Source organism: Pinus tabuliformis, chromosome 5_2, assembly GCF_031772625.1.
Source record: "Pinus tabuliformis cultivar Carrire ecotype Pingquan chromosome 5_2, CPIR1, whole genome shotgun sequence".
Taxonomy (NCBI): domain Eukaryota; kingdom Viridiplantae; phylum Streptophyta; class Pinopsida; order Pinales; family Pinaceae; genus Pinus; species Pinus tabuliformis.
Genome location: NC_142306.1, coordinates 650407630 through 650420795, shown reverse-complemented (window position 1 = coordinate 650420795; position 13166 = coordinate 650407630). Strand labels below are relative to the sequence as shown.

At 38.9% G+C, this 13166-nt stretch overlaps 1 protein-coding gene across 1 annotated transcript; it reads left to right on the top strand.

Annotated features, from left to right (window-relative positions):
* Positions 1–3959: 3959 nt before the first annotated feature.
* LOC149160728 (uncharacterized) lies at positions 3960–4718 on the top strand. Its single transcript, XM_089434695.1, has one exon. The coding sequence runs from the start codon at positions 3960–3962 to the stop codon at positions 4716–4718; it is 759 nt and encodes a 252-aa protein (XP_089290821.1).
* The last annotated feature ends 8448 nt before the right edge of the window (positions 4719–13166 follow it).

Below are 13166 nucleotides of genomic sequence, written 5' to 3'. Positions count from 1 at the left end.
ACTCTCTCTCCTTCTCTCTCTTGGGTCCTCTCCCTCTTTTCCTTCCTCCCCCTCCCTTTCTCTCACAACTCCCTCTCTCTCTACCACCAATCTCTCTCGAGTCTCTCCACCCTCAAACTATGTCACTATCTCTCTCCCTCTCTCCTTTTGTCTCTCCCTTCCATCTGCGTGTCTCCCTCTCTCCTTGTGTCTCTCCCCTCCATCTCTACGTGTCTCTCTCTCTCTCACCCTTCTCACCCTCTCTCTCTCTCTCACCCTTCTCACCCTCTCTCTCTCTCTCCATCTTTGTCACTATCTCCATCACTCTATCCAAATTTTTTTCCCCTCCATATTTGTGTCTCCCTCTCTCTCTTCCCCTTCCCTCCCTATCTCTCTCCTCTCCTCTTCTTTGTCTTCCCTCCTCTCCTCGCTCCCTCACTCTCTTTACATTTCTCCCTTGTCACTCCCTCTCTCTCTTAAATTTGATCCCATCGTATTGTGTTTAAGAAATTATATAATTAAAAAGAAACCTAATTGGTTGTAAAATATTGAACCTATATTTGGGATCAATCATGTCAACTAAAATACCATAGTGAAAAGCTTAAAAATATCATGCACTCTCTTTCCTCTATTATTGTTAGTCACTTTGCTTGCTCTCATTACTTAGATCCTTAGTTAAGATGGATCTAAACTCATTCTTAATTAAAAATCCTATTCACAAGTTCATAATATCTATGGTTAATAATCTTTTGATATTGTTATAAAATATTTTTACTGTGAAATAAGTTATGTTTTTTTGGCATGTGGTATTCATAACCCATGGTATCATAACAAAGCCTATTTACAAGTTGATAGTATCCATGGTTAAGAATATTTTGATACTCTTATAAAATATTTTGATTCTAAAATAAGTTATGTTTTTTGTGCATGTGGTATTGATAAGCCATATTAGTGGCCCATGGTCCTTTAACAAAGAATATTTGTACGTTAATAATATCAGTAGTAAAGTGGGAGTGAATATCAACAATTAAAAATATTTTCATACTGATATAAAATATTTTTGATTGTGAAATAAGTTATGTTTTTGGGGCATGTGGTATTGATAAGCCATGGTATTGACAAAGCCTATTTTTTACAATTAAATAATATCCATGATAAAGTGGGGATGGATATCCATCGTTAAGGATCTTGTATTGTTATAAACCAACCTAAATCCATCTTAACCCCGGATTTATCAAGCACCCAAAGGGATCCAATCTCTCGAGGTACAAACCTTTTTTTGAGTTTAAAACTTGAGGAAATGATTGCATCTCCTTTCCTCAACACATTTTATCATCCAATCTCTTGACGTGCAAACCTTTTATTTGAGTTTAAAACTTGAGGAAATGATTTCATCTCCTTTCATCAAGAGGTTCGATCCATCTAGACGCTTTATAGATCCAAGGTTAACACGTATCTACGTTGGCTATATAATACTATACAGTATGTATATTTGTATCTATGTGTCTCTTTCTTACTCCCTCTCTCTATCTCACCCCCAAATATACACATTACCTCTCTATATCTATTTATCTCTCCCTCACTCCCTCTTTCTCTCTTCCCCTTCTCTCTCTCTCTCTCTCTCTATCTCTTCCTCTTCTCTACCTCTCTCTTCCCTCCTACCCTCCTCTCTTACTCTCTCTCCATTGCTCCCATGTGACTCCCTCTCTCTCCCCCTCCAACTCCAACTCTCTGTCCTTTTCTCTCCCGAGTAGTCTCTCTCTTACTTCCTCTCTCTCGCTTTCTCTCCCACCTCCCTCTATCCTTTCCCCCATCTATCTCTCTCTCTCTCTCTCCCTCTCTTCCCCAAAACTATGTCACTATATCCCTCCCTCTCTCCTTCTATCTTTGCCCTACATCTTTGTGTCTCCCTCGATCTCTCTTCCCCTTCTCTTCCTCTCTCTATCTCCAACGTTTCCACTATCTCCCTCCCTGTCTCCATCTTTCTCTCCCCTCCATCTTTGTGTCTCCCTCTCTCTCTTCCCCTTCTCTCCCTATCTCTCTCCTCTCCTCTTCTTTATCTTCCCTCCTCTACTCTCTCCCTCACTCTCTCTTCATTTCTCCCTTGTCACTCCCTCTCTCTCTCTCTCTCTTTTAAATTTGATTCCATTGTATTCTGTTTAAGAAAGTATATAAATTAAAAAACACTTAATTGGTTGTAAAATATTGAACCTATATTTGGGATCAATCAAGTGAACTAAAATACCATAATTAAAAACTTAAAAATATCATGCACTCTCTTTACTCTATTATGTTATTCACTTTTCTTTCTCTCATTAATTAGATCCTTACTTAAGATGGATCTATACTCGTTCTTAATAACAATCCTATTCACAAGTTCATAATCTCAATGGCAAAGGGAGAGTGGATCTATGGTTAAGAATCTTTTCATATTGTTTTAAAATGCTTTGATTGTGAAATAAGTTTTGTCTTTTGGGTATGTGGTATTGATAACCCATGGTATTGTAATGATGTGTATTTACAAGTTAATAGTATCCATGGTAAGGTGGGGGTGAATATTCACGGTGAAGAATATTTTCATAATGTTATAAAATATTTTGATTGTGAAATAAGCTATGTTTTTTGGGCATGTTGTATTGATAAGCCATGGTATTCTAACAAAACCTATCTTTTACAAGTTAATGATATCCGAGGTAAAGTGGGGATGAATATTCCTCGTTAATAATCTTTTATTGTTATAAAATATTTTGGTTGTGAAATAAGTTATGATTTTTGGGCATATGGTATTAATAAGCCATGGTATTGCCCATGACATTATAACAAAATCTATTCACTAGTTAATAACAAAATCAAAATATAACAAATTGAATTTTATTATTTTTATTACTTTAAATTTTTATTATTAATTCATACAACATTTAAATTGAATGATTACTTTTAACTTTTTATTTGTTACTTTTAGCTTCATGTTTATTATTTATTATTTTTTTATTATTATTTCAGATAACATTTAAATGTTTACACTCATCTCTTTAAGCTTTTTATATTCTATTTTTCAATTGGGGGGATATTTAAAATTGTTTGCATACTTACATTACATCTAACTTAGTCTCCATTACATGAGAGGCAATACCATCTCCCAAAACACCATCATTGTAACTTTGACTCTAAACCAAAGTAACTTTTAAGTTACATCACATTACATCTACACATCTAACCTAGGCTCCATTAGATAAGACACAATACCATGTACCAAAAAACCTTCAATGTTTAACTTAATCAACTTTAACTCTAAACTAAGTCAATTTTACTTAACACTAATCCTATATCCTATTGACCTATAATTATTTTAGAGTAGAAAGAGAGGCACCACTACTCCTAGAGTCATTTCCCTTGACATGTTTTCTTGGGTTACTTTCGAGAAGTCCACCAAAACTAATTTTGGGGCTGCATTTTTTTTTGAATAAAGCTGTCACTACCTTTGTTTTCCTCTATGTTCATGCAGATCCCAAACTCTAAGTCAAACGTTTCAGAGGCTCTAATATGTGCTAGTAGACTATGTATTGCTCTAGGCATGAGTGTCCCATTATATGCTCAAATCAAGATATTGATAATACCCCAATGGATAAATATATATATATATATATATATAAGAGGGCAACGCCCAAATTTCACATACGTATGTAATGTAACGTTGGATATTCCACAAATTTGAAGGCCGACATCCAAATTTGAGTTATGTATGATCCGTCACCCTTGGGGCCACATCCAATTTGAATTTGACATATAAATAAATAAATAAATAGTGATAATATGTTATTATTCGGATAAGACCAGGACAATCTGTTTACTCAATCTCACGACAAACACATAGCCGCCGCTTTGAACAGTTGCAGCAGACCCACGTTGGGCGTTTCGTCGTTGTGGTTTGTTATCTGGTTGTGTTTTGTTGTGTTGTTTGTAATTAATTATATAGAAAAATGAATCCTCGAAGGTCAGGGAGTAGGTTTTCTGTGGGTTCTGGTTCAGGAAATCGAATTGATGCGTTGGGTCGATGTCTGTCATCGGTTTTGCGACATAGGGCGGTTGAACTGAAATTGAACATTCGAAGTGATGGATACGTGGCCCTCAAAGATTTACTCAAACTGAAAATGACAACTCGTGCAGGAATTCCTCTTCACTCTCACACTGTTGATGATTTCAGAGAGGTAGTTAGGAGGGATAACAAGCAACGCTTTAGTTTGCTGAATGAAAATAACGAGTTTCTCATTAGAGCTAATCAAGGGCATAGCATGCAGGGTATAAATTCAGAGAAATTACTAAAACCCATAGGGTCGGTTGAAGAAGTACCGGTGTGTGTACACGGTACTTATTTGAAAAACCTGGACTCAATTAAGAAGAATGGGTTTAAGCGTATGCAAAGAAACCATGTCCACTTTGCACGAGGTTTACCAGCAGACAATGGTGTAATTAGTGGAATACGCAGTGATTGTGAAGTGATGATATATTTAGATGCAGGAAAGGCTTTAGCAGATGGAATGAAGCTTTTTGTTTCTGAAAACGGAGTGATTTTGACGGAGGGCTTCGACTGTGTCGTGCCACCTGAATACTTTGCCAAAATACAGAGAGTTTGGAAGGAACTAAATGTTTTGGTTGGATTATATTTATTTATTGTTATTGTTATAATCTGGTTTTTTCTCTGCTTTTCCCAAATTATTTCTTTTATTATTGATCCTTGAGATGTTGATATGATAACATTCTGCCTCATACCGATCTTTAACATCCCCTCAAAAGTGTTTCTGTGCATTGAAATGGTTGATTTTAATGCCTACCTAGCTGTAATCACAATAAAAAGCTTCATGGATAAAGATTTTAATGTACTTTTGTGAATTTATAGTGTTTCTGTGCACATTAATGGTTTTATTTTTATGCCTAGCTCGTTGTAAGCACATAAAAAAGCAGCTTCATGGTTAAAGATATTCATATACAATTGTGATTTTATAGAATTTTTTTCACTATTCCTTGTGAATATATAAATTCAAGATTGTAGTGGGATATGTGGAATACTATATGTAAGTTACATATATGATATTGTGGAATACTTAATGTAAGTTAAGTATATGTTATAGTGATGAAAAGAATATTTCTTCCAGTTGAAGATATAAACAATTGCTGTTCTTATTTGGCATTCATGCAAACTTCTGACCATCCAAATTCCTCATGTATGGTTATTAATATAGTATAAATTTAAATAGATATAAATAATATGGCATACCAGAGGATAATAAAATTTTCAGGGAAACACTGTTAGAAAGGAGAGTCATGCTCGTGCATCTAGTCAGGTTGAAGATGGATTGGTATCCTCATTAATGTTAAGAGTTAGTTTTTTTGCATTTTCTTTTAAATTGGGAGAAATGCCTAGGTCCTTGGTAGCCCCTTCTCATTTAAGTTTATTTTTATTTTTCTACTCTTCCCTAGTCGCAAATTCTTTTGTAAAATGCATCTCAAAGTGATAAGTATTCAGTGAAGCTTTAAAATTATAATACAAATAAGAAAGGTTCTTCTGAACACTGAAAGACATAAAATCCTAAAAATATTAAATACCCCCTCCCTCGCACTATAGCCATATAATATCAAGTTTGGGAAATGTTGAGTTCACCAGGAATTTCACATTAGCTTTCCACGTTCAAACCCTGGGATTAACTTGGCATCTCGTTAAGTTAATAACCTTTTCTTTCCCATTTACTCATAAACATTTCATCATTCTCACCCCTTCTCGCTGATTGTTTAAAGTTTAGTGTTAAAAATGTTTGAATAAACTTTGAACTTTACCCCCGATGCGCAAACCATGTCTAAAACCCACTTTTCCACCCTTATCCTAAGGTTTTTCTCATAAACATTTAACCCCCACCCGTTGCCTTACCCATCCCGCCAATCGTCCGATCGCCTGTGCCCGAGATCGACGGGCACGCGGGCTTTTTCATCTCCGAAGCCGCTGATGTTTAGCGTCCATGAGTTCGGCGGTTTTCCCGCCGTACTCCCACCACGCATCGCCCTCCTTGGTGTGGCGGAGCCCCCTCCTCCCAAACCACTCTAGCACAAAGGCGGTGCACCTGAAACCGCCAAACCACCCTCCCCTCGCTGACATCAGCGCCATGTCCTCCGCCTAGTGACGTCATCCTACTGCGTCATCTGCCTGCATCGGCCTCCCGCCACGTCACTACCACTGTGTACCACCATGTCAACTGCCGTACTTTTTACGTCATCAGCTGACATCATCCCGCCACGTCACCCATGGTACTGGGTCCCACTCGCTGACATCATGCTGATGTCATCACTCACAAAGGCGCGAAAGGCGAAAATCATGTTTAGGAGGCCCGAATTCAGATTTTGAGGCAGTTTTTCATGCACTAATCGCTCATGGCTACGGGAAATGGGCCAAAATGGAAATCCCCTCATCGCGTAGCCCCCAGCAAGCCCAAAAGGCGCAGAATGACCCATTTTTCTTCGCGAAGCATTCAGAAAGGGGCAAACAGACTTTTTAAAGCAACAGAGGGTCGAGCAGGTGCCATGAAGGATTGATGGGACAGTCTAAACCATTCAGAAGATTTTAAGGACTCCACGATCAGTGCCAAAGAGTATCAGGAAGTGGCACAGAGTATCAATTCAGCAACATCAAATCAGGCGAAAATTAAAAACCTTCATCAAAGTCAACAAAGCGGTTAAGGCCATTTAAAAGCCTATCTGGTCGGGATTAGTGCACATTAATGCCAACAAAACAGCATCAAAATCGAGTTAGAGGTGGAGATAAATGACAAATCACAGTTATTACAGGAGGACTGCACCGGGCTACCCAAGACAGACATTAAGCTACCCTCAGCGCAGCCCAAAGATATTTTCATGCATTTATTTATGGATAAGATTAGGTTAAAGTAATCATTCTCTTTCAGAACTGTTTAGGTTGGCTGCAATAGATTAGTTTTTAGATAATTTTCCCTATATATAGCGACCCTGTATATTGTTTAGAGGGTTGGTTGGTTGATAATCCTCATTAGAGACTCGCACTAGATATTTGAGATGTTTTACTTAATCAAAGATTGTTGAAAATCTTTGGAGGAATGACTGTTTGCTCTGTGTCTAATGGTTTGAGGAATTGAATGCGGAATTCTTGTGTTGCTATATGAATCAATAAGTTTTCCTTACCTCTGTTATTTCGATTTCACATATGCTCAAGTCACAGAACAAAGGATTGGTTTAGAATTTGCTTAGCTGCACTCTATGCTCAGTTTCTGTGGCTTCTTAATGTTTTCCTCTTGATTTAGGCATGAATATGAATTCTGTTATGGCTCATGTTTGACCTATTTTCATGTATGAATGACTGTTATCTAGGAATTCTTAACTGGTCCTAGATAGGGCTCATTTGTTTTCTTGCTGCTAATCTGAATGAGAGATTCTCAATTGCCCCTCATTCCTTAGCCTCTAATCCATCTCTTTTACCTTGAATGATTGTTTCATACGTAGCTAGCTTGCTCTATATTCCTTCCTGTGACCAAGAAAGCGCACCAGTAGTCCTACTCCTTGACTCCATGCCCAATGGTTCTAGAACTTTCATGTTGTCCCTGCCTCTTTACTTGAAAGCATCATCCTTCCCACCAAAAACAAAACAAAACCCCTTGAAACTCAATAACTAGCCTAAAAACATTATCAACAAAGCTAAATCCGAAAGAGAGAGCCCTCTCTGATTGCAGGTGGGCTAGACCCTGCAGTGCAAAGATTGGTCTCTGGTTACCTCGGCCGTATCCTTTTGATGCCGACCAGAAGGACAACGTGAGTGCTAACATAATGGCGACTCTGTTGGGGACATCCTCAGTTATTTTCACAAATCAAGTTGGAAAACTCCGGAAGAACAAAAATCAATGCTCTCTATTCCTACAAGAAAAAAGACAAGAGAGATTAGGCTATAAGTAGACCTAAGAAATTTAAACCAAGTCTCCCTAAAAGACCACTACCCATTGCCCAAAATGGATCATATTCTGTAGAGAGTAGTGGGATCATCTAGAATTTCTTTGCTAGATGGCTTTTTAGGTTTCAATCAAATACTGGTTCACCCGGATGACCAAGAGAAGACAGCCTTTACCACACCGTTGGGAACATTTAAGTGTGTGAAGATGCCATTCGGACTTAAAAACGTTGGTGCTACATTTCAAATGGCAATGGATATTGCATTTGCCAAAGAAATACATGATTTCCTAGTTGTCTACCTTGATGATCTAACCCCTTTCTCTAAATCTGATCAAGAGCACCTGAAACATTTAAGACAAATATTCATGACATGCAGGAAATATGGCATTTCCTTGAACCCAAAAAAATCCCTCTTCGGCCTTGAAGAAGGCAAACTCCTTGGCCATATCATATCAAAGGATGGGATTAGAATTGATCCTGAAAGAATCCAAGCCATTCTCCAAATCCCATACCCAAGAAACATAAAAGAGTTGCAAGTATTATTGGGAAAGATCAATTTCCTAAGGAGATTTATTCCAAATCTAGCTGAGCTAATAAGACTGTTAAGCAACATGTTAAAAAAGGATGCCAAGGTAAGATGGTCTCTTGAAACCAAAAAGCCTTTGAGGGAATAAAATCTGCCTTAACCCAAGCCCCTGTCCTTACAAGTCCACAATTTGATAGGGACTTTATCATATTTTCTTTTGCATCTAATCACACCATAGCTGTTGTTCTTCTGCAAAAGGATGATCAGGGAGCTCAGAAGCCAATTGCATTTTTCAGCCGAGCCTTAAGTGCCCCTTTGAAATACCCAATCATGGAGAAGCAGGCCTATGCCCTGGTCAAAGAAATCAAGGATTTCTGAGTGTACATTTTATATTCACATGTAATTTCCTATGTCCCAAATGCTGTTATAAAGGACATATTAACCCAAGAGGGATTGGAGGGAAAAAGAGGCAAATGGATTGCAAACATCCTTGAGTACGACATAGAAATAAAACCAACCAAGCTCATAAAGGGATAAGGTTTAGCCAAACTCATGTCCGAAGCAAACTTTCAAGCCTTAGACATTAATCAATTGGACAATGAACAGGAGCTGGCGACTCCACAGATCAGTGAAACCTTTTTGCAATCCCTATGGTATGCTGATATATGCTTTGTTTTGTTAAACTTGTTTGCTCCCCCAGGATTGTCTAGATCTAAGAAAATATTTTTAAGAATGAAGGCTTCAAAGTTTTGTGTCATATATGGTGCATTATTTTGGACAAATCATGAAGGTATATTGCTTAATTTTTTAATCATGAATGAAACTAATAATGTCATGAAAGAGTTCCATGTAGGTGACTGTGGAGGGCATCTATATTGGAAATCCACTGCTGATAAAATTCTAAGGGCTGGTTTCTATTGGCCCTCTCTTTTTTTAGATCTAAAGAAGTTTGCCATGTCATGTCACAAATGCCAAATCTTTGAAGGAAAAAGAAAGCTGTTACCCATACCCCTTAAAACCATCTCAACTAAAAAACCTTTTCAACAATGGGGTCTTGACTTCATTGGAGAAATCCATCCCTCTTCCTAGGGCCAGAACAAATGGATTTTAACAGCCACCGACTATTTCACCAAGTGGGTTGAGGCCATCCCATGCAGACAAGCCAATGACACCATCATTGTCCAATTCCTTGAGTGCAACATCCTTTCTAGATTTGGCTACCCTGAGAAGATCATTACTGATAACGCCATTGCTTTTAAATCCAAAAAAATGATCAATTTTTGCGACAAATTTCACATCACCTTGGGGCATTCCACAGCCTATTACCCCCAAGGTAATGGTCTGGCTGAGTCATCTAATAAGAGCCTTATTAATATCATAAAGAAAGTGCTAGAAGAAAACAAGAAGATTGGCATAGAAAGCTCACAAATGCCCTATGGGTAGACATACTTTCAACAAAGAAATCCAATGGGATGAGCCCTTATGAGCTAGTATATGGCATGGAAGCCAGGTTTCCTTCATCTTTGGGCATCCCTACTATCAGACTATTACAGGAGATTCAGGCTGAACCAAACGACATTCAACGAAGAATCAACCAAACCATTCGTCTTCAGCAAACCAGAGACCAAGTTTATGACAGAGCTCAGATTTTCCAAGAAAAGCTCAAAAGGATGTTTGATAAGAGAGCTAAGGCTGAGGATTTATATATTGGTGACAAAGTTCTAAGGTGGGATTCACGAAGAGAAGACAAGCGAAAAAATGCAAAATTTGATTTTTTATGGAAAGGGTCATTCATTATTTCTGCTGTTTAGGGAAATAACACATATTTTCTCAAATCTATAGAGGGCAGCACAGCTGAAGAAGGCCCTGTGAATGGCCGAATGCTGAAACATTACCATGATCCCTTTTAAAGGGATACAATCCAGCTCTGTATATATCCTTTGTACATTAATATTTGTATATATCAGCGCTCTGTTTTTAGTTTTTGTGTAAGCAATCTGAGTGTTCGAGGAGCCGCCGCAATGTTTGTGAAGACACAACCGATCACCAATATTCCATTCTTTAAAGCTCTGTCTCTACATTAAACTCGGTAAAACAATAATAGTAACATTGTCATATCACAAAAATTTATGGTGAAAGCAAACAATGGGCAGCTTGCAGTCTTCAGTCAAACAGTATCCATGAGGAGCATTTTTTAAATTTCACATCAGCAACTGTTTCTAGACCAGAGCTAAAGAAAACACATCAGTTTTTACCTCTGTCTTTCAAAGACACAATGCTCAAGCAATACTGTACATAACATCAAGCACGCAGAAGAAAGAAGGCGATGCTATGCAGTTTACAGTAATTCAGTTGAGGAGGGAGCTATTCATATTTCAAAGTTTCACACTATAACAACGAGAATAAAGAAGTTTTTCAATCCACTGCAACAATAGAAGATCAAGGCAGTATGACCTGCTGTTCTTGGCTTTTCACAAGGAAAATCCATCCCCAAGTGGAGCCACTGTTAGCCTCCTGTTGCAACAGGTGTTCATCTTTCATGATTGACAGTTTTACATGCCAAATATGTCATCTTTCATGCTGTAAGGTTCCATATTTGCAGAAAAAGGCCAAAGAAGAGGCCATGAAAGTATGCCAGTCCAAATGCCACTACTGTATTCCAATTTTGATGACTTAACCATTTTTGAAGAATGTGCTGTTAAGGGAAGTCCAAAGAGCTTAATCTTGGCTTCCCTAGGTTTCAATTTCCTGTTTTAGAATATAGAGAATGATATCTGTCCAAACAGCTTAATTTTGGCAGATTTATAGATAGGTAGAGAATCAAAGGAACCCAACTGCTTAATCTGGGCCCTTGGCAGAAATAAGTGTAGATTTAGATAGGAGGGCACTCAAAAGAAAAATTGTGAAGCTGGGTCTGCAAGTCTAAGTGCACCTACCAAAAAGAAGAAAAAATGTTAGGAAGGTAGGCTAGGTAGGTAGCTGTGAAGTTGCAGAATCATGACTTGTGATCCATTTTTTGTCAAGTGTCATATTTATTCAGATCACAAGTTGGAGGCAGTTTTCCATTTGGAGGAGCTCAAAACTGGACATTACTAACATCCCCTTCTTCTTATTTCCCGAATCACTTACTAACTTCCCTGAATAGGTCAAGATCTACTTGATTCCTCTTAGTTTCATCATTTTCCATTATATTTGCCTAAATGAAGGTCCTCTTGGCTTAGGAGTACTGTTGTTTCACTCTATGAGTCACGTTTTCCCCAAAATAGCCTAAGGTCCCATACTTAACGCTTTCTGGTCATTTTCATATTAACTCCTAAAAGCTCTATTATCTAACTCCCTAGTCTATTCCCTTATCCCCTATTATGCAAAATATATAAAGTCCCAAAAATATTAAATACCCCCTCCCTGGCACTATAACCATATAATATCAAGTTTGGGAAATGTTGAGTTCACCAGGAACTTGACATTAGCCTTCCACGTTCAAACCCTAGGATTAACTTGGCATCTGGTTAAGTTAATAACCTTTCCTTTTCCCTTTACCCATAAACATTTCATCATTCTCACCCCCTCTTACTGATTGTTTAAAGTTTAGTGTTAAAAATGTTTGAATAAACATTGAAATTTACCCCCAGTGCGCAAACCATGTATAAAACCCACGTTTCCGGCCTTATCCTAAGGTTTTTCTCATAAAAATTTAACCCCCACCCGTTTTTAACCCCATAACCCACTTCCCTAATGTTTTAAACCCCCCCGTCACATAATAAATTAATGAAAAGGCGCACGGGCCCCGTCCCTTATCCCTCCGCCGCCTTATCTGTCCCGCCAACCGTCCGATCGCCTGTGCCCGAGATCGACGGCAGGCGGGTTTTTTCATCTCCGAAGTCGCCGATGTTTAGTGTCCATGAGTTCGGTGGTTTTCCCGCCGTACTCCCGCCACGGGTCGCCCTCCTGGGTGTGGCGGAGCCCCCTCCTCCCAAACCACTCCAGTGCAAAGGCAGTGCACCTGAAACCACCAAACCACCCTCCCCTGGCTGACATCAGCGCCATGTCCTCCGCCCAGTGACGTCATCCTACTCCGTCATCTGCCTGCGTCGGCCTCCCGCCACGTCACTACCACTATGTACCACCATGTCACCCGCCGTACTACTGACGTCATCAGCTGACATCATCCCGCTACGTCACCTGCCGTACTGGGTCCCACCCGCTGACATCATGCTAACGTCATCACTCACAAAGGACGAAAAGGCGAAAATTGTGCTTAGGAGGCCCACATTCAGATTTTGAGGCAGTTTTTCATGCGCGATTAGCGCCTAATCGCGCATGGCTACGGGAAATGGGCCAAAATGGAAATCCCCTCATCGCGCAGCCCCCAGCAAGCCCAAAAGGCGCAGAATGACCCGGTTTTCTTCGTGAAGCATTCAGAAAGGGGCAAACACACTTTTTAAAGCAACAGAGGGCCGAGCAGCTGCCATGAAGGATTGATGGGACACTCTAAACCATTCAGAAGATTTTAAAGACTCCAGGATCAGCGCCAAAGAGTATCAGGAAGCAGTAGAGAGTATCAATTCAGCAACATCAAATCAGGTGAAAATTAAAAACCTTCATCAAAGTCAGCAAAGCAGTTAAGGCCATTTAAAAGCCTATCTGGTCAGGATTAGTGCACATTAATGCCAACAAAACAACAACAAAACCAAGTTAG

Bases quoted from the DNA above. Each gene is read 5' to 3' on its own strand.
- LOC149160728 (XM_089434695.1), top strand. From the start codon at position 3,960: ATGAATCCTCGAAGGTCAGGGAGTAGGTTTTCTGTGGGTTCTGGTTCA.